The sequence below is a fragment of the Bacillus rossius genome, assembly GCF_032445375.1.
Source record: "Bacillus rossius redtenbacheri isolate Brsri chromosome 4 unlocalized genomic scaffold, Brsri_v3 Brsri_v3_scf4_1, whole genome shotgun sequence".
Classification (NCBI taxonomy): Eukaryota; Metazoa; Arthropoda; class Insecta; order Phasmatodea; family Bacillidae; genus Bacillus; species Bacillus rossius.
The window spans coordinates 27,892,046-27,914,333 of record NW_026962010.1 but is presented as its reverse complement, the minus strand read 5'-3'; the positions used below and the strand labels follow the sequence as shown (position 1 = coordinate 27,914,333).

The following is a 22,288-nucleotide window of genomic DNA, read 5'->3' as shown; positions in this document are numbered from 1 at the left end:
TAGATTGGTCTTTTCACTAGAGCGTATGAGATATAAGAGAAAATCCGAAAAAAGGGACCTTCACACGAAGTGGGGACTTTTAGTGTGTTTACCTCCTTACTACTCCAAACAAAGTCCCAAAGTCAAAAATTATGTTCCTTCCATTTCCCTCTACAACTTTTCATTGACTGGACTACAAGTCTGCATGAGTATTTGACTACGAAGCTACTAGTCTACAAGGCTCCAATTGCCGCTTCTGTCTTCGTCGGAATTTTCTCTTTTCTCCAACTACTCCAGAAGCATTATGTTCTAAGATTACATAACTACTTGTTTACGTAGCTACAAGTCTACGAGGCTACTTGGATACGCAGCTACAATTCTACAAGGTCCCAAGACATCATGACTACGCGACTACGAGCCATGAGGTTACGAGACTAAGTGACTACGAATCTTAAAGTTTACGAGACTGCGAGGCTACAGAGCTACGAACCTTCTAGAACACAAGTTTATGTGACTGTGTAGATACAGGACTACAAATCTGCATGAGTTCTTGACTACGAAGCTACTCGTCTACAAGGCTCCAATTGCCGCATCTGTTTCGACGGAATTTTCTCTTTTGCTCTAACTGCACCATCAGCATTATGTTATAAGATTACAAGGCTACTTGCTTACGTAGCTTCAAGTCTACGAGGCTCTAATGCATCATGACTACGAGACTACGAGCCATGAGGTTACGAGACTATGCGATTGCAAGTCTTTAAGGTTACGTGATCGCGAGGCTATAGGACTACGAAGCTTCCAGAACGCATGGTTACGAGACTGCATTACTAATTGGCCCTGTGTCTACGAAACTTCATGTCTCTAACTGACTACAATAGCACTATTCAGTGGTGAGAGTTAATTTATCTCATGCAAAAGTACTATTTGCAAGTAGTTCCGCTTTTCAACATCAGATGACGCCACGTGTTGCTTGCAGGTAAATAATATTTATTTATTTTATGCGGGATGCGGGATGTTCACTATCGATCGCATAAGAAGGATGGCTTCGATAGTCTCCAAGGAAAAGGAAATTCGTCCTTCCTGTTAGTGCTTCTCAGATTTCTCACGGTCCTCTATCCTGGATTGTGATGCCACGGCGGCCAATTTGGATGGGTGTGACCTTGACCTTTGACCGAAACCACAGGAATAATCGCAAACACACGGGAAAACCCATCAAAATATTGATAAGAATAATCAGGAGCACAACCATCATAATATTGTCAAGAATAATCAGGAGCACACGGAGAAAACCATCATAATATTGACATGGATAATTGGGAGCACACGGAGACACCGCCACACATTTTCTTTGATAACATAAAATTAAAAAAAAAAAAAATTAAAAATTAAAAAAAATTACAAAAAATACATAAAATTCTGGTTTGAGAACTTCTCATTGATGAGCAAATATAGACTTCCAGTACAAGCCAGAATTTTTTGTATTTGTTAATTTTTTTTTAATTTTTAAAATTTTTTAAATTAAATGTTATCAAAGAAAATGTGTGGCGGTTTTCTCCGTGTGATTCCGACTATCCATGTCAATATTATGATGGTTTTCTCCGAGTGCTTCTGATTATTTTTGCCAATATTATGATGGTTTTATCCTTGTGCTCCTGATTATTCTTATCAATATTTTGATGGTTTTTCCGTGTGTTTGCGATCGTTCCTGTGGTTTCGGTCAAAGGTCAAGGTCACACACATCCAAGATGGCCGCCGTGGAGTCACAATCCAAGATGGCGGACCGTGAGAAATCTGAGAAGCACTAACAGGAAGGACGAATTTCCTTCTCCTTGGAGACTATCGAAGCCATCCTTCTTATGCGATCGATAGTGAGCATCCCGCATCCCGCATAAAATAAATAAATATTATTTACCTGCAAGCAACACGTGGCGTCATCTGATGTTGAAAAGAGAAACTACTTGCAACAAGTACCTTTGCATGAGATAAATTAACTCTCACCACTGAATAGTGCTATTGTAGTCAGTTAGAGACAAGAAGTTTCGTAGCCACGCGGCCAATTAGTAATGCAGTCTCGTTACCATGCGTTCTGGAAGCTTCGTAGTCCTATAGCCTCGCGATCACGTAACCTTGAAGATTTGCAATCGCATAGTCTCGTAACCTCATGGCTCGTAGTCTCGTAGTCATGATGCATTGGAGCCTCGTAGACTTGTAGCTACGTAAACAAGTAGTCATGTAATCTTATAACATAATGTTGCTGGAGTAGTTGGAGCAAAAGGGAAATTCCGTCGAAGACAGATGCGGCAATTGGAACCTTGTAGACGAGTAGCTTCGTAGTCAAATACTCATGCAGACTTGTAGTCCTGTATCCTCGCAGTCACATAAACTCGTGTTCTAGAGGCTTCGTAGCTCTGTAGCCTCGCAGTCTCGTAAACTTGAAGATTCGTAGTCACGCAGTCCACTGAACGGTGCTATTGTAGTCAGTTAGAGACATAAAGTTTCGTAGCCACGCGGCCAATTAGTCATGCAGCAAAGAAATAAATATTATTTACCTGCAAGCAACACGTGGCGTCATCTGTTGATGAAAAGCGGAACTACTTGCAACAAGTACCTTTGCATGAGATAAATTAACTCTCACCACTGAATGGTGCTATTGTAGTCAGTTAGAGTCATGAAGTTTCGTAGCCGCGCGGTCAATTAGTCATGCAGTCTCGTAACAATGCGTTCTGGAAGCTACGTAGTCCTATAGCCTCGCGGTCACGTACCCTTGAAGACTCGCAATCGCATAGTCTCGTAACCTCATGGCTCGTAGTCACCTAGTCATGATGCATTGGAGCCTCGTAGACTTGAAGCTACGTAAGCAAGTAGCCTTGTAATCTTATAACATAATGCTGATGGTGCAGTTGGAGCAAAAGAGAAAATTCCGACGAAGACAGATGCGGCAATTGGAGCCTTGTAGTCGAGTAGCTTCGTAGTCAAGTACTCATGGAGACTTTTATTTCTCTATCCTCGCAGTCACGTAAACTCGTGTTCTAGAAACCTCGTAGCCAAGTAGCCCCGTAGACTTGTAGATACGTAAACAAGTAGTCATGTAATCTAATAACATAATGCTGGAGTAGTTGGAGCCGACTCGCTTTGTATTCTTGTAGCTTCAAAGACATGTAGTTTCGTAGCCACGCGGTCTTTTAGCCATGCTGTCTCGTAGCCATGTATAACTCGTAATCAGCTAGATTCTTTTAGACTCGTAGCCTTGTGGCCTCATAGTCTCTTAGACTCGTAGAATTCTAGGCAAATATATTTGGAGCTGATGAGACAAAGGACAGTTGGAGCCAATGACTGTAGGAGCCAATGACTGATGGTGTTACTAGACTGATGGAAACAATAGACTGATGGAGCCAATGAATATTCGAGCCAATGAATATTGGAGCCAAAGCATATTAGAGCAAATGAATATTGGAGCCAACGAATATTGTAGCCAATGACTATTGGTGCCAATGACTATTGGGGCCAAAGGACTAATGGAGCCAAAAGACTGATGGAGCCTTTTGGAGCCTGTTGGAGCATTTTGAGCATTTTGAGCAAGTGGAGCCAATAAATATTGGAGCCCATGAATATTGGAGCCAATGAATATTGGAGCCAATGACAAATGTGCAGCATTTTCGTTGATGGTGCTGCCTTTTCGTTGTCGGTGGTTCCAAATGTGCTGCCTTTTCGTTGGCGGTGCTTAATTTTTGTTGATTGCGCGTAGTACAAAATGTAGTGACTGAATATTTACTAGTTCAAAACCTCTTGGTGTTACTAAAATATTTTTTAAGGTCACTTGGTCATTTAGTATGTATAAAAATGTCACGATGGACTAATTGAATATAATTAGCTAACGACGAAGAAGGTCATGCGGTCCTGAAATGACTAGCCTATACGTATGATATTGTCATGACTCGGTCTCATGGTCTGAAGACAATTGGTCTGTATGTGCGGCTTTGTACATGAACGGCTTATAGGTTATTCAGATTATTGAAAAATTAGACTTTCATGTTAGGCTAAACGCCACTGTATTTAATTCGTTGTCAGGTATATTGTCTTGAGTTGTTTTTCGTAGAGAGAATGATTAATAAACTCCGCGAAAGGTAATGGAAAACAGAATCTAAAATTTATTTAATATTTAGTTACACCTGTCACTGGTCAAGAATCGAACCAAGAACAGGAATTGATATAATCAAATTGTAAATTAATAATTGATTTTTTCGGAGACTTTTGGAATTTTCCCCGCATATCTAGCTAAATAATTACAGGATTTCAAGATGGCGCCCAAATTTCAAGATGGCAGGCACCTCAGTAATAGTAAATGATTACTGCACTGTAGCAGGTTAGAATAAAATTAGTATGATGGTAAGACGTGTACTCACAAGATGGTGTCCTCCAGCAGATGAAAACAAGATGGTTGCAACGACCACTAGCAGGTGGTAGCTCCTGGTAGTATATACTGAACATAAAATGATGGATACATGATGGACGTCAAGGCCAAAGTCAAATATCAATGTCAAGATCAAATTTCAAGGCCAAGGTCATATTTCAAGGTCAAGGTCAAACTTCAAGGTCAAGATCAAAGTTCAAGGTCAAGGTCAAAGTTCAAGGTCAAGGTCAAAGTTCAAGGTCAAGGCCAAAGTTCATAATCAAGATAAAAGGTCAAGGTCAAAGGTCAAGTTCAAAGTTCAATGACAAAGTTCATTGCCAACAGACGATATATACCTTGGTATTGGTGGTAGGTCAGTCTGTAAGTGGCTTCTGTGGAGGTAGGATCTGATTTTTTTTGGTTCTTAACGGTTTCGAACCAAGGACATAAATCGATCTAATTAATCAGTAGAGATAGCGTTCATGACATCATACTAGGTGATGATATATATGCTTTGAAACAAGTGGCGGGGGTCAGTCTGTAGGTGGCTTCTGTGGAGGAAGGATCTGTTTTTTTTGTTTTTTTGCCCTCACCGGTTTCGAACCAAGGACGGGAATTGGTATAATAAACCATAAATCCAATAAGTACATTTTTTGACCAATTTTCAACTTTTTTCATTACAATCGGATAATAAATAAAGATTTTCAAGATGGCAGCCGTTACGAAACATGCAACATTAATAGGATCCAAAATGACGGTCGTAACATAAAGTGTAACGATGCCATATTACTCAACCAAGATGGCGGGCATAACGAAACAAGCAACATTTATATAATCCAAGATGGCATCCGTAACAATAAGTGCAACAGTGGTCTTTAAGTAATATTTTATTAAATTTTTATTAAACAATATGATTGCTTTTTTTAATGAATATTAAAATTTTTCCTGTTTTTCTAACATAAAAATTACAGATTTTAAAGATGGCGGACGTAACGGAAATTGCAACAGTGACGTCTTAGTCCAAGATGGCGATTATGGTATCCTTATTCCTAGAAATGGCTTATCGGAGGCTAAATGTTTTATAAATTTTAAATTTTTTTCATTAAAATCGGATAATAAATAAAGATTTTCAAGATGGCGGCCGTAACGAAAATTGCAACGGTGACGTCATTATCCTAAAAGAGTCTTATCGGAGGCTGAAGACATGGATGCTTAAGCCTATATTAGGATTTTGAGTTCTTTCTAATGCAAAAGACTTTTGAGGTTTTTCGAAATCCTAATTTTTGATTTTTTGAGGAAGAAAACGGGAATTTTCCCCTCGAAAACGGGAAATTTTCCTTAAAACGGGAATTTTTGAGTCATTTTGAGCAATTTTTGAGGAATTTTGAGGAATTTTTGAGTCCAAGTTGGATGCCGTGACGTCACAAATCCAAGATGGTGGACCGATACCACAACCACTGCCTGAAGCCTGGGCCAGCTCCGTCATTTACATACTACTTCCTGTCATTCTCATTTAGTGTATACACATTAACTGACACTTTGGGATTGTTCTTCTGAAAAATGTTTATCTGATATAGTACCTAGTTGTAGATAGTCAGACCTCTGAAGTCAAACTTATTCTCCAAATCTTAATATCTCTTATCAACATGGTTTTGATGCCTTCCCTCTACAAATCTGGCCAAAGTACACCATTTATAACAAAACTGATTGTTCAAGTTCCGGCAGCCAAGCAACAACCAATTCCGTAATAGTTTTCGACGACGTCGTGGGCGAGAAGCAAGGCCTGATACAAAAGTACTTTTTCATGGGTAGATACACAAAAGTAGGCTGTATTTACTGTATCAAATACATAGTCAAATACCCAAGTATCTTATGCGTGTCAATACGAATGAAATCGTGTTTTTTTCTCTCGCATAGATGAACTTAATTTACATCACTCTTATTATTATTATAACTTAAACACCGACATTAAGTTTCAGGAGATCAAAGCTATGTGCTTCTTGTGTTGGAAAAACGAGCACGGATACCTAGTTATAGTCAAGAACTGGCCTCTGTATAAGGGCAGGTACAGAAAGATTTCGATTAGTTTATCGTCAAACATGAGTCGTAGCATTTCGAAATTTCGGTCGTAGCAGTAACACTACTGAACTGCATACTGCTCTCAGGTCTCACGATGCCGAAATCCCCAAATATATTTCGTTACTGAATCAAAAAGTTGAAAGTTCGAGAAATTATTTACTGGAGTAGCTAGTAGTCCCCGACCAGCGAATAGAAGTCTCCAATCCGCGTCATGGTCGAAGTATTGTAACCCCTTCTGAGTTCCTTCAAGGTATTCATTAGAAAAAAAAGAAAAAAGAAAATGTACTAAGTAAAAGAAAAAAAAACACACAGGTGGAGTACCGGACGCTTTAATCAATAGTTGGATTTAGAATTGTCTATTTAGAAGTATCTTCACAATGTTGAATTAATTTTTCTTAGAGTCGTAAACTGTTGTCGTAGATTTGAAGATTTAAACAATTGTTCTACATTTCATCGTCACTTATCTGTGCGCGTGCGCATGATGCAGAAGGCGAAAGGTTTCCTAAGACTCGGGCGAGAGCCGGGAAGTGTCGGGCCGAAACAAGTACTCAGCACTGGGACTCGACACGACTGTCCCTAACTGGGACCACACACTACGTGGGGTGATCCTGCAGTCACTTAAATCCCTTAGATTAAGAACTACATCCTCTGGAAACAGCTATGATCAATCCGCGCCGCGGTAGTTGAGATAACTTTAGCGTGTGCCTCTGACGACTGCACGACGACAGATGGAAGTTTGCGGGCGAACTGCTACAGGAGGGGCTATTATCACTTCTGGTTAAAGTAGGGGCTTCGGGATCTCAAAAAAAGAAAAGGGGATGCATCTACGCGGAGTAGGGAAAGAAAAGTTACCACCAAAGTGGACGGTGGCAATTGGTTGCAAAGGTGCGAAACTAAGATTGGTAGCACCGACGTTAGGTTGAAAATAGTGCCAGTAGGTAGAGCACAGAGACGCAACGGTAAAGCATACCGCCGCGGTCAAAGTTTAAATAGAAGGGCCCCATGGGGTACAGAATTAAATAAATAAATTAATATGAGCCTTATCATATCGGTAAAAAAATATAAAAAAAAAACATTAAAAGTGCCGAGAAAAATGCCTAATTTGCAGCACAATATCGAATGAACAAAGACAATACTTTTTGAGGGCATTTTCAAAGCAGTCTGAATGTTTCACTAAATCATTTGGCAACGAAAACTGATCTGCTAAACCCATCAAGAATGTGATTGATTCATGTATGGAAGAAATCGAAGAAGTTTCTGCATACAAATAAAAAGTATAAAATAAGTCTTTCAATCTTTTTGCAGCCAGAACAATGTCGGACTTGGCCAGTGACATTCATCGTGCTAAACAGTCTGCTCGTGCAAAATATCTACTTACTAGAAGAGCCATACTTTCACGTGAAATGGAAAATGAAGCTATATTTAAACGAATTACCAGCCACCTCGACTTAAGTACTTAAAAATAAGGAAGAACCACCCATCACCACGAAGACAGAAGATGCGACGAGATTCCAACTGCAAAGAAGAGGAATCACGAACCAGCTAAAGAAGAAGAGGACTTTACAAGTACTAAGTTAATGCACTAGAAAAAAATATGGAAATGTGGACACTATGTTGATAATGGTTTGGCCATACCTAAGATCTTTCACGATTCGGAATAATTACACGACCCATGAAGTGTACAGAAAATATAATAAGTGGTAACTCGGCACTAAAGAAATAGATTTTATACCAGGAAATATTATATGCGTTTAGGATTACAAAACACATGGGACTCCAGGTCTGTAAAAATTGCTGTTTCACATGAAGGCTTTTCCAATGAAGATTCGCAAGAGTAAATAAAAACTGCTAGATCTAACTAATGCACATTTCCACGATAACTATCCAGAAAGTGACTTATATAAAGATAAAGACAATAAGCTATAATGTGGACAGAAATTTGACTATGTGTATTGGGACGATCCAACGAATTTGTCGATCGATTGAGACTGCTGCTGACTTGGCACTATTCATACATCAATGAAATTGTCTTCATACTCGAAGAACGGAGGAATCTGGCTACATAAAATGAGTCTAATAGGAATCACTCGCGAACTTCATGCTCCTGTAAGATGGAAATACTTTTGTTGCAGTGTCTTAGTACATGGGCTTGATAATTTATTCCAGGCGGACCTTGTTGAGATTATATATATATTCCTAAATGAATAAAAGTTTCCAATTACACGTTGACGGTCATCGATGTGAATAGCAAGTTCGCTTGGGCCAGACCTGTGAGATCGAAGAATGTGACCGTTGTAATCAAGGCCATGGCAAATTTTGACCCTTGGCCATGTCTGTCGCTCCTGCAAATGTATCTCGGCCAAGAATTCTACTATGTGACGTTCAAGGCTTTGATGAAGATGTTGGCATCCAACAATTCTGTACATTTAGCCTCCATTGTCAAAAGTTTTAACATTACCTTGCACACCAAGATGTAGCGACAGTTCTCGGCTAATGGAAATTACAAATGGCTGGATATCTTGCTGAAATTAATAAAGCAAATATAATTCCATATTGCATTCTACCACGAAAATGAAGCCCAACGACAATCGACTGCTTAAAAAAGTGTTTTCCAACACGAAGAAGAAATATCCACGAAATCGAACAGCTAACATAGGTGACATTGTGCAGATATCCTAGCAGAGGAGTGAATTCGAGGCAGGTTTCACTGTGAATCGGAGTCCTGAACTTTTCCGTGTGACCCACTTTCCGGAATTTGAGCCTAGAACCTACTACCTCGAAGATTTGGACCACAAGCTTATTCGTGGTGGATTCTATGCCTATGATGTATATTGACATGTATTTTGAGGAGAAAATGTTGAAACGAAGAAATAGATGATCCTACCTCAAGTTGTAGGGCTTCCCACCTCGCTTTAATTCATGGTTAGCAGATACAAAAAACGAGAATTACTTAAGACCTTAATAATTTCCTTGTTGCTCATGTTTGTATTTGTAAAATTTACATAATAAATATTTTGTTTGTGAAAATATGTTTTATTTTTTGAACCTATCACATTTATGGTAAATAAAAGAGCAATTTAATTAAATGCATATTTTTTTGCATTGAACAAGGATCTAACGAAGGACAGGAATCGATCGAGTCAATCAGTACATAAAATGCTGAGTTTTTGATGATTATTGGAATTTTTTTTTTACGAATTTCTAGGTTAATAAATACATAATTTCAATATGGCGCTCAATATGGCTGAAAATATTGCGGATGACATGGTACTAATCACTACTGCACTCTCTTGGGTAAAAATTAAAATGATATGGTGGCAGTGCACTCTAGCGGCCTATGTGAGTACTACGTGATACCAGCAATTCCAGTATCGAGTACTGAAAAAAAATGGCGGCAACGCCCTCTAGCAGTCGATGTGTTCACTAGCACTCGGCCTCCAACTGTTGATGCTATTATTCCTTCGTATTAAAGAAATTTTAAAGTCCAAATTAGTGTGTTATTATTTTATATATCTTATTTAATTCTCAGATGGTAAATGTCTCAATGACAATGTGATCAAAAGCATATGTTTTCCAAGCCAGAAGTTCGAGATATCATGGTTTGAATCTCTTCGCTTTCAATGTATTTTGTATAAAAAATTTAATTAAATTTGTCAATAAGGGTCATAACAACACTGATAGGTAATGGGACATCTACCTTTATGTGAATGAGACAGAGTGATGCTGGCGCACTCCAGGAACCATCAGAGGAAACCAAGATGGCAGACATTATGTCATTCAAGATGGCGACCTCCAGCATAACAAAAATCTATATGGCAGCTGTGACATCATCGAAGATGGTGGCCTCCAACAGGCAAAAATAAGATGTCGGATGTGATATAAAAATTCACTATGGCGGAAGGTTCTACCGTAATGAAAAGAGTAACAACACATAGGAGTGAGGCACTCGATGATGAGGTTTTGATAAAGAAAAGTGCAATGTTCGGGAGTGAGGAACTAGAATCCAATATGGCAGAAATTTCTGGAAAACAAGATGGCGGAAATTAATATGGCGGACGATGTGAAAGGCTGAGATCAAAGGTCGTCTTCCAAGATGGCCGCTGTGACATCACAATTCAATATGGCTGAAATCGGCTCCAGTTTCACAACCCTGGCGCAGGACCGGTAATTATACTTCTGAATTCATTTCTCAGTTAATTATTGAGAAAATTTTACTATGGAACAAAATAGAAATGAGGTCAAGGTATAGAGAATGTAATTTAATTTCAGGAAAGTTGATTTTGGGGTGGGGGGGGGGGGGGAGACATAAGAACCACTTTGCCGCAGTTTGTTTTTAAATTCTTTCCTATTTTTTTTGGTGGGAAAGGTAAATTATTTTTTTTTCGGATTTGCGAAAGGGAGGCGGAGGGTAAAAGTACATCGAATAGAAAAATAGCATTAAAGGATTATGGTAAATATTTATTTTATAAAGTCAATTCAGTATTTGAGGAAGAAGATGTATGAATATTGATTAATTTTGTAATAGTTTCAGGCAGTGATTTTAAAATCTCCCATTCAAATCCAAATATTTCGCTGAACTTGGTAAGCGCTTTAACAGTAACCAGTATCAGAATTCTTAGATTGTTCTGGCTCTGTGTCTCAACTCCAATGCTGCAGAGGGTTGTAACTGAATTAATTAACATTTAATGAGTGTTTGTAGTATGTAATATTTCTCTATAGGGGCAACAAAGCATTGTGTGTCAAGGAGGTAGAGTACATACTGACCCTCGTCAAGTAGGAGTCGTCGTCCATGATCTTGTGGAGGCGCGTTTCACCCAGCTTGTTGAATGCCTGGTCGGTCGGCACGAAGAATGTGTAGGACGTGTCCGGACTCTCCAGGGCCAGCGTCTCAGGGGACTTTTCCATCACCTTCTCCATCGCCGTCAGAAATATGCTGCACACACATCCACTGCACCTGCTGGCTCTGACTATATGTGCGTGCAGCCGTGTGCAGCATTGTTGCAACATACCAGTGAAGGCAGAGCGTTTTTATGGGGGATACAAGGTAAGCAATTTCAACTGTGAGAAGCCACCTCGCCTACGCCTACTTACGTAGGCCCGTATGTCAGTTTGTTAGTGTCAATAGTAATGTACTTCTTTAGGCACGTTAAGAAAAAAATATGAGTGAATTTTTTCGATATGCGTGCACCATGCAACAAAATTTTCACAAGATGAAAAAAAGTTACAAAAAAAAAGTGACATACAAAAAAAGTTACATATTGTCTTTTAAATGATATACTTTAGTGATTTATATCGATTACAAGTCCATATAATTAAAAAAATATTCATTGTGAATATTAGTGATATACATTGTGTTTATAAATATTTCAAGTGTATTTATGTAATGTGCCATTGCACATTTTTAGTAATGCGCATGCTCACTTTATCTATTTTTAATTATTGTTTTTATTTTATTTTGTATAGCAAACTGGGGCCATAATTTTTTTTAATTCTTGAATTTGTAAATCATCTTGTAACCAACAATTTCAGCATAATTTATATTTATAAAATGGCAAGTTTCTGTGTTAAAATTCTTATATTAGTTTTACAACAAAATAATTTTACTTTTGTCCATAAAGAATGTTGATTTGGGAAACTGCACTATAATGTAACTCTACTTGTTTTACATGTGCAGTCTTACATGTCTCAACTCTATGGTCTTCTTCAGTTGCACAAAATAATACGTCTTTCTTTTTGAAGCATGTCGGCAATGATGTAACTGTTCCTAGCTTCAGCCGTTTCTTAATCTGTTGACATCAATGTCTTAATTAATTCACTGTACACCGCAAGTGTGTGTGTGCGGAAGGCGTGGGTGGCCATGAGCGCGATTACTTCGTGACACACAACTTCTTCGTCACCTGAGTCATGGTGCTCCTCAGTGCCTGATGCAGCTCGTCTAATCAGGAAAGATCTTTGTTACTTTCTGCATGCAGAAGAGCAACCATGAGCCACCACATATCAAAAGAGAAAATTTTAACCTAGCATTTTCGGCATTGTTTTGGACTAATAATTAATTTTTTTTGACTTAACCTATGCAATTTTAACCTATGTAATTCTTAACATCAAAATCAATGTGTTTAACTTAAGTATCTAATTTACCTTTACTATCAGTATGACTGTATACTCATCAATTGATATTAAACTTGTTATTGTTATTATTTAAAGTAAAAGAATTTAAAGAAAAGAAAATATAAGGAACAGAGAAACGATATTGTTGTATTCATTTAACTCAGACCACTGTTTGTATTAATTTTGACTAGTATATATTTAACTATTTTATCCTGTAATATGGCCTCCCCAGTCGGCTCAAGGTTCTCATGATTTTCTACACGCCTAACAAGGCACCATTGAGCCCGTTCCCCATGCTTTCACTGTTGACCTCTGTGCCTCCTTGGTATTTGGCCAGGTTGAGGTAGAGAGGGCGGCAGAGCTTGGTAGCAGAGCGTTGTTCTAGTGTTTTGTTGGTTGTGTTTTCACATGTGTAGATGTTTGTCTTGCATGTGTCCACCCTCAGATGTGCATGGCTTGGTTGTGGCAATAGTTATTTACTGTTGTTTTTATTGTGGTAGTTTTGTTATTTGTTATTTTCATTATGTCCTCTTCAATCATCCCTGAGTTCCTCATAAAGGATGAATTGATCTTGAGTGTCAATTGCGTGGCATTTCATGTGAAAACGCCACAGTGGCACATTTGCGTAAAACATTGCGTTTGGCTCTTCAGAACAGCACTCCAGTTAATCATGACCTTTTGATAACAGTGAACCCTAATGAGGAGTATAAAACCTGCACGAGTAAGATACTAGTTTTACAGGAGTTGGTTTCAAACTTAGATGATGAGAATTTTGCCGTAACACTCCCTCGTGTCAGAAATCGTTTGAATCACTTGAGTACACGCATTAAGTGTTTGCTTGAGGTTCACACACCTAAACTGTCTGAGTTACAAGTTGCCTCACTTGAAAATATGATGGAGGAGATTCAGAATTTAGTTGAGACTGTCGGTAACGCTGAATCCCAGTTCTCGTTAGTGCGTGATGTAACACCTATCACATCCTTGACAAATATTTGTGAACAGTTGAGTAGGGTGGCATTGCCCACTTCCACTGTCCCGAATCCACTTATTTCATCAGCTCCTGGTCCGTCCAAGGTGGACTTTGATCCTGTCGGCAACGTTTGTAGCCCTATGTCCATTCCTAACCAAACCAACCCAGCCTATACCACATCCACTCAGTCTACGAGTCGGAACCCTCATGTTGTATTTAGTACATCAGCAAGCTCGACACATAATCCTACTCCCTCTAGAAATTTTGAGCTGCCAAATGTGTTTGGTAAACTTACTCATCCTCTCGAAACAATGTTGAAAGACTTCCCGGCCACTGATGGGTTGCACATACCTAAATTTTTAAATTTCCTTAAGATTATTGTTAAATTGCGACAAAGCAACACCATCCATGAGTCGCAGATCTTGGAAACTATTTACCCTTTCACTTTTGGGCCTTTAGCCGAAAGGACTCAGCTGGCAATTGTCCAGAACCTTTCCTTCGATGCCTACCATGAGAATATCCTTAGTTTTTTTATTCCCTTCAGGTTGCTTACACAATTGCAATTAAATAATTTCAATCGGTTACAGAAACCTGATGAACCACTTTCTGTGTATGTAAATGAGGTTAAGGAGGCCGCTGCCATTTTGCGACTCAGTGTAACTGAACAAGAAATTGTTAACACCATCCTAGAGGGGCTTTCCCCTGATGAGAGATCTCGGTTAGTCTTTCTCAGTAAACCCTCCACATTTTCCGAGCTCGACAGAATGTGTATCCATTCGCAAAATGTTAGGTTTGCGGATCATCACCGTAACCTACAGTTTGCCCACCCCACATTTAAGACTCAAAACTATGGTTTTCACAGTTCATGTAACACCACACAGGTTAATCCTAACTTTGGGAAGAGTAGTGTTTACAACCAAACAAAAACTAAGCCAGGCAATCAAGCACAAGGTCAATTTTGTAATTATTGCAAAAGAAATAACCATGTTATCAGAGACTGCAAGGTTCTGCAACAAAAAAACGCCAGAAGCAGGGATGTAAGGTGAGCGACTTACCCTGCAAGCAAGATCGGAAGCCTAATTCACAGTATAATGCTCACGTTCTTCAGCAGATTAACTCAGCTCTTTGTTTTCAAACATATTTTGGAGTACGAAAACACTTTCCAGATCAAGTTTGTAAGGTTAACTCCCTAACTCCCCTAATATTGTGGGAATAAATTCCGTCCCAGTACCTCGTATTGTGGTATCGTTTGGTTCCTTTGATACTCCCGCTTTAGTTAATTCGGGTTCTACACGTTCTATCATTTCCTATGAGTTGTTCACCAAATTAAAGGAAGCTAAGGGCATAAAATCAATTGTAAAAGGCGATTTCAAGTGCTATTCTGCTTCTAATGATATTTTAACCATAGATTGTTGCGCCACTATTAAATTAAAAATAGCAAATTTTACTTGGGTTTTCCCTTGCTTGGTATGTAAAAACATAGGTTTGGATTGTATTCTCGGAGCAGACTTTATGATGAAAACCGGACTTATACTTGATGTGCAAGAAAAGTGTATTTTCTTTAAGTTCCTACCTAAACTCAAAATTCGGTTTGCAGACAGTAACCAGCACCTTGATAACCTTGCTGAAATCAATGTACACAACTCTAGTAAAATTGAAAATGATACTTCGAGCCATCTGTCTGATGAACAGCGTATTGCTATCAGAAAACTATGTGAATCATTTTCTAAAGTTCTAACCTAGGTCTTACCAACCTCTTGGAATATGAGATTAAGCTAAAAGATAGCAGCTATGTTAAAAATCAACCTTACAGATTGGCACCCATTCAGATGAATCTTTTGCGAAACGAAGTACAGCAACTTTTGGATAAAGGCGTTATTGAGCAGTCTACCTCTCAGTATGCGAGTCCTGCATTTCTAGTTCCTAAATCTAATGGTAAGCAACGAATGGTGGTCGATTTCCGTCGTGTAAATCAAAAGATTGAGATTGAATCAGTTCCTTTGCCCGATCTACATTCAGCTTTTCATTGGTTTGCTAAAGCTAAGTACTTTACCACCATTGATTTAAATTCAGCATATCATCAAATCCCTCTCAAAAAAGAATCTAAGCACATCACTAGTTTTTGTGTACCCTGGAATTTATACCAGTTTACTCGAGTTCCTTATGGGCTTGCTACTGGAGCTCAAGTCCTCACACGATTATTGGATAAAATTTTTCATGACATTAAATTTAAATTTGTATACAATTATTTGGATGATCTTGTTATATATTCTGAGAATTTTGAGGAACATCTTCAACACTTGAGAGAAGTTTTCTCTCGTCTTGAGAAAGCAGGCTTAACCGTTAACCCACAAAAGATTAAAATTGCTGTCCCAGAGATTTCATTCCTTGGTCATAAAATTTCTTCTCAAGGTATTTCCATCGATCCAGAACGTACAAAATCCATTAGAGAGTTTCCTCCACCCCGCGATGTTAAAGGTATAGCTAGATTTATCGGTATGGTCCAGTTTTTTGGAAAATTTATTCCTAACTTGGCCGAGAAGGCCGTTCCTTTGAATCAACTCCGTAAAAAGAATGTGAAATTTGAATGGGGAGAAAAACAACAAAAAGCTTTTGAAACACTAAAGAATGATATAATGAGTCCACCAGTGCTCCGTATGGCATATATTTTGAAACCTTTCATTTTGCAAACTGACGCTTCAGGTTCAGCAATAGGGGCAGTTTTAGCACAAGAGTTTGATGGTGCCCGTCATCCGATAGCTTTTGCATCCCAGACTCTGACCAATCAAGAGAAGGTAGCATCTATTTATGAATTGGAATGTCTCGCTGTTGTTTTTGGTATAGATAAGTTCAGGCCTTACTTAGAACATACAGAATTCCTTTTGGAAACGGATAATCAAGCTCTATCATGGCTCTTGGCGCACCCACGACAATTAGGCAAAATCGGTCGTTGGGTCATGACAATCTCATCTCTAAAATTCAAGGTTCAGCATATAAGAGGAACACAGAATGTAATTGCTGATACGCTTTCACGTATGTTTGATTGTTCACAGCCTAGTAAGGAGGAAGCCACTTGTAATGTTTTGGTCACTGATTTCCCTTTAGCCTTCAAGACTATTCAGGCTCATCAGGAGGAAGATGAGGAATTGCAGAAAATTGTCCAAAATTTGAGTTCAGGTATCCAACAAAAACAATATTTTCTGTCCAAAGGTATCTTGTTTTCCAAAACTCGAAACAATCAGAAACGTATTGTTCTTCCCAAAGTATTGAAACCCCTGGTATTCGAATATTTTCATTCCTCGCCTATTGGTGCTCATCTCGGTATATATAAAACTATTGAGGCTATTAAAAGGCATTTTTTTTGGAAAGTCATGTATGCTGAGGCGGCTGATAGAGTCAAACAATGTCATCTTTGTGCACTTAGTAAACCTGCTCAGAATACACATTTAGGTTTTTTGTCTTCTGAAATATCCAACAAACCTATGCAAAAATTATTTGTTGATTTAGTAGGCCCTTTTCCAAGGAGTAAAGATGGAAATAGTATCTTATTAGTTTGTGTGGATGCATTTTCCAAATTTGTTTGGTTGATTCCTTTAAGAAAAGCTGATGCTCCATCCACGATTCGGGCTCTTCAATCCTACATATTCCAAAGTTTTGGGGTTCCTTCATCAATAGTTTCGGATAATGGATCACAATTTACTTCCAAATTATTCAAAATTATGTGCTTCACACATGGTATACGTCATATCACGTTGTCACCATACTATCCTCCACCTTCGCATGCGGAAAGGTTCAATCGTAACCTCCGTTCGGCTTTAATTGCCTTCCATGCGAAAGATCAAGTTAGTTGGGACAAAAATCTGCGTTGGCTTCAGATGGCTTTTAATTATTCACGTCATGAGTCACATAAATCTTCGCCTTTCAAATTGATGTTCACCTATGCTCCGAACAATCCCTTGTCTAATCTTTGGTCCTTGGATGACCTGTTACCTAAGGATTCTAAAAACATTAAAGTAATTTGGGCAGCTGCCCTTAAAAACCTTAAGCACTCACATGAAAGAAGTCGTATTGAATATGATAAGAATCGAGTCAAAAATCCTTTTCGACGAGGTGACCTCGTCTTATGCAAGTCACATCCTACCAGTAAAGCAGTGGATAAGAGGATGGCGAAACTGTCTTTTCGCTGGTCAGGCCCTTATCACATCCAACGCTTTCTAACCCCAGTGACAGCTGCCCTAGCTGATCCTGACACGGGTGCTTATGTGACCAGAGCTCACATTTCACACTTAAAAAGGTATCACTCTCCACCTCCAGTTTGAATTGTCCAATGTTGGGATCTGCAGGTCCTTTCGTTTGGTCTTCACTGCAGGTGTTTACTTTTGTCAGATCCTTGACTTAGTTTGATCGTGGCTTGATCACCCACTGATCCTAGTCTTGAGGATTCAGAATTTATTTAACTTTTTTTCAGAATAGGCCTATTCTTTATACATATTACATAAAAGGTAGAAAAACCAAAAAAAACATGGTAGTAATTTAAGTTTTTATAACATCTATTATTTTATCTTTGTTTAGGGTATGTTTTTATGGGTATGCTCTAGTTTAGATCACATGATGTGTGGGTAATATCTGAATAATGTTGGGTATTATTAATTATTAGAAATCATAAAATTTTGTTTTATTTTATATTTCACTATCCAAAGGTATTTTCCTGTGTTCTTGTTTTAGTGTCGCTGTGAATCTCCCGTCTCCTGTATTTCCTTGTGGTCGTGTGCCATGTTCGGGGTCTTGTGCCTCCTTGTTTGTGCCTACTCCTTCGCTCTTGGAAGAGTTATGGTAAATCATTTGAATTCTGGTATTCTCTTCGAAAAACAAGATTCGCTCATCTTTTCGGACAATGTTTCTTCCATTGTGCTTGACTTCAATTTAGTTCAACTTGAAAATGAAAGTAAACAATTGGATGTTTTCCTGAACAAAGTTATTTCACTGAATAGTGGTCATCACGATGACGAAGCTTGGAATCAGAATTTTGCGTTTGTGGTCAAACAACTACAAGAAAACTTTATTGCATACAAAACTGAGACTATGGCTTTAACTTCACTTTTGCCCCATCGCCCTAGAAGGCAAAAACGTGGTTGGTTTAATTTTGGTGGTTCTATATTGAAGACAGTTTTCGGTACCCTAGATAGTGATGATTTGACTGTCTTGGAGAAAAGACTGAAAGTGGTTAACGAGAATCAAGATGACATTTCTAACAGTATGTTACATCATATGATTGTGGTCAAGAATTTAGAAGACAGAGTTATAAACAACACTATTCTCATTAAAAATTTGGCATTACATTATCTAAATAGTCATAATGAATTTTACAAAGCATTTAACAGCTCCATCCATGAAGTCTGGGACAAAATCACATTAATAAGTTGGAGAATTGATCTAAATACCCTTTTGTTTAGGGTTAGTGAGACATTATCTAGTGCTCGGCTGGAAATTTCCGATCTAAGACAAGCTATTGAAAACAGTGTTCATGGACAACTAAGTTCCACTCTTCTAACACCCACTGTGTTTATTGATCTTTTGTTTAAAATTCAACAGTATATTGCCCTACCCTTGCATATGTTGGCTACAATTTCGCATGATAATCTCTACATGTTTTATGGTTTGAGTAAAGTCCAAGCCATTGTCTATAATGGTTCATTAAATGTCATTGTTAACGTGCCTCTAGCAAACAAGGATAGCAGTTTTGAGGCTTATAACATTTTCGCCTTCCCATTTTTCTCTTCTGAGTTCAAACATTATCTTTTACTCAACGTGCACGATACTTTGTTGGTTAGTCCAGACAGAAAAATATTTGCTCCTGTGTTTTCTTCTTCTCTCTCGGGTTGTAAAAAATACGGTGTAACCTTATGTTCCCCGATCTTTCCGTTTTTTGATGCTCACGTCAGTAATTGTGAGTTTAACCTTTTTCTTGGTAAACCCACTTATGAAATTTGTGATAAAAGCTTTGTTTCACTGGATTTACCTTTCCTTCTAAAAACCAATACACTTTGGTTATTCGCTAGTAATCATTCATTGGATGTTACCTTACTGTGTCGATCAACTGCGGAGTCATTTCCACCTTTAACTATTTCTTTAATGGGTAGTGGATATATAAGTAATGTTTCCCATTGTGACATTGTAAGCCCATTTTTCAAAACTTTCGGGTCAGTCATTTCTACTTTACATTTCAATCTAACTTTACCTTCTATTCACAACCCAAAATTTAATTTTAACCTCAGCAAGCCGTCCTTTGCATCACTCCCTAATTTAACCACCAATGCTTCTCTTATTAAGGATATTAATGGTATGTTAAAGTCCCGTCCTAACGGTGCTCCTTTTCATGATGTAGTTAATCTCTTTCGTCCGAAGCAACAACACGTTGAGTCCTACTCTCACTTTAACCTTGCTGCCATATCCATATCCTCCCTGGTCTTCATTTGTATCCTCATTTTGAGCATTATCCTTTTCTTGAAGTTGCGCTCCATCTCGACCACCCCCCCAAATCCTTCACCTACTTTCCCTTTCGGGACAATGTTGTTTCCCTTAGCCTCGTCTTCTAATGTGGAATAGTAATTTTTTTATATATATAGCTAAGTGTTTATGTGGGTATTGTTGTAATTGGGATGTTATTTTAGTTTTGGGACTTATTAACTGTTGCCACTCACCGGCTGTTTCCCTTTGAGTGGAGGAGTGTGTGCCATTGCACATTTTTAGTAATGCGCATGCTCACTTTATCTATTTTATAGTTATTGTTTTTATTTTATTTTGTATAGCAAACTAGGAGCCATAATTTTTTTTAATTATTGAATTTGTAAATTATCTTGTAACCAAAAATTTCAGCATAATTTATATTTATAAAATGATAAGTTTCTGTGTTAAAAATCTTATATTAGTTTTACAACAAAATAATTTTACTTTTGTCCATAAAGAATGTTGATTTGGGAAACTGCACTATAATGTAACTCTACTTGTTTTACATGTGCAGTCTTACATGTCTCAACTCTATGGTCTTCTTCAGTTGCACAAAATAATACGTCTTTCTTTTTGAAGCATGTCGGCCATGATGTAACGGTTCCTAGCTTCAGCCGTTTCTTAATCTGTTGACATCAATGTCTTAATTAATTCACCGTACACCGCAAGTGTGTGTGTGCGGAAGGCGTGGGTGGCCATGGGCGCGATTACTTCGTGACACACAACTTCTTCGTCACCTGAGTCATGGTGCTCCTCAGTGCCTGATGCAGCTCGTCTAATCAGGAAAGATCTTTGTTACTTTCTGCATGCAGAAGAGCAACCATGAGCCACCACATATCAAAAGAGAAAATTTTAACCTAGCATTTTCGGCATTGTTTTGGACTAATAATTAATTTTTTTTGACTTAACCTATGCAATTTTAACCTATGTAATTCTTAACATCAAAATCAATGTGTTTAACTTAAGTATCTAATTTACCTTTACTATCAGTATGACTGTATACTCATCAATTGATATTAAACTTGTTATTGTTATTATTTAAAGTAAAAGAATTTAAAGAAAAGAAAATATAAGGAACAGAGAAACGATATTGTTGTATTCATTTAACTCAGACCACTGTTTGTATTAATTTTGACTAGTATATATTTAACTATTTTATCCTGTAATATGGCCTCCCCAGTCGGCTCAAGGTTCTCATGATTTTCTACACGCCTAACAAGGCACCATTGAGCCCGTTCCCCATGCTTTCACTGTTGACCTCTGTGCCTCCTTGGTATTTGGCCAGGTTGAGGTAGAGAGGGCGGCAGAGTAAGTAAAGTTTGGTTACCGTATGTATAACTATGTCAGGTTGCTTGTAAGCTAATATTGTTGCTAGCAGGGAGTGTCTGTGGAAGGATTAGTATCGTATGGCGGCTTTCATGGGGGTGTTTGTGAGGTTATGTTCCCTGTATGTATAATTTAATTGCATTATAAATTATAAATAATTACGTTAATATTGAAGAAATAATAAAAATTATTAGATTAGAATAAACATTCAGCATTTTATTTGTTTCAGTCATTAATTAAAATTTATTTTGAATATTTTACTAAATTAAAACCTTATATTTATACACGTGTTTATATTAATATTAAATACTAAATTTTTATTAATATTTTTAATTTGATTAATTTAACACTTTACCAATCGTAATTATAATATAACGTCATTTTATTACTTTATTTCAAACAATTATTTTCATGCAAAATTAAAGTTAGTTGCTTTCTACACCAAGTAAGTATTACTTCTAACGCGCGTACATAAGCACATGCGCCTATTTTTAAAAACACTTGTGCAATATTTAATTAATGTATATTTGATTTTTTTAATCCCCCCTTCCCCCTTTTTCTTACGAAGAAGTGTTTCGGAACCCGCTCCTGTGTGCAGTCCACTTCATAATAGACAAGTGGATCCTACTAATACTATAAACGCGAAAGTTTGTAAGTATGGATGGATGTTTGTTACTCTTTCACGTAAAAGCTACTGAATGGATTTGAATGAAATTTGGCCTACAGCTAGCTTATAACCTGGATTAACACATATAAACCATATTAATATGAAATTCTATCCCTAAGGGAGTGAAAAAGTGATAATTTCATTTTATAACAGAAAAAAATCATAGGTCATAGACATACAAATAGTGAGTGAGTGTCATTTCTCTATGTCTGACACACGATCATACACATAGTAAGGTCTGGCAAATTAATATTTTATCTCC

At 37.8% G+C, this 22,288-nt stretch overlaps 1 protein-coding gene across 2 annotated transcripts in view; it reads right to left on the bottom strand.

Moving 5' to 3' along the window:
* The window catches only part of LOC134541496 (periostin-like), a 378,277-nt gene that overhangs the window by 22,370 nt on the left and 333,619 nt on the right, over positions 1 to 22,288 (bottom strand). For both annotated transcript variants that reach the window (XM_063384985.1, XM_063384986.1), the window contains exon 12: positions 11,213 to 11,381. In XM_063384985.1, the coding sequence (XP_063241055.1) occupies positions 11,213 to 11,381 (169 nt within the window). The remainder of the gene's footprint in view (positions 1 to 11,212; positions 11,382 to 22,288) is intronic.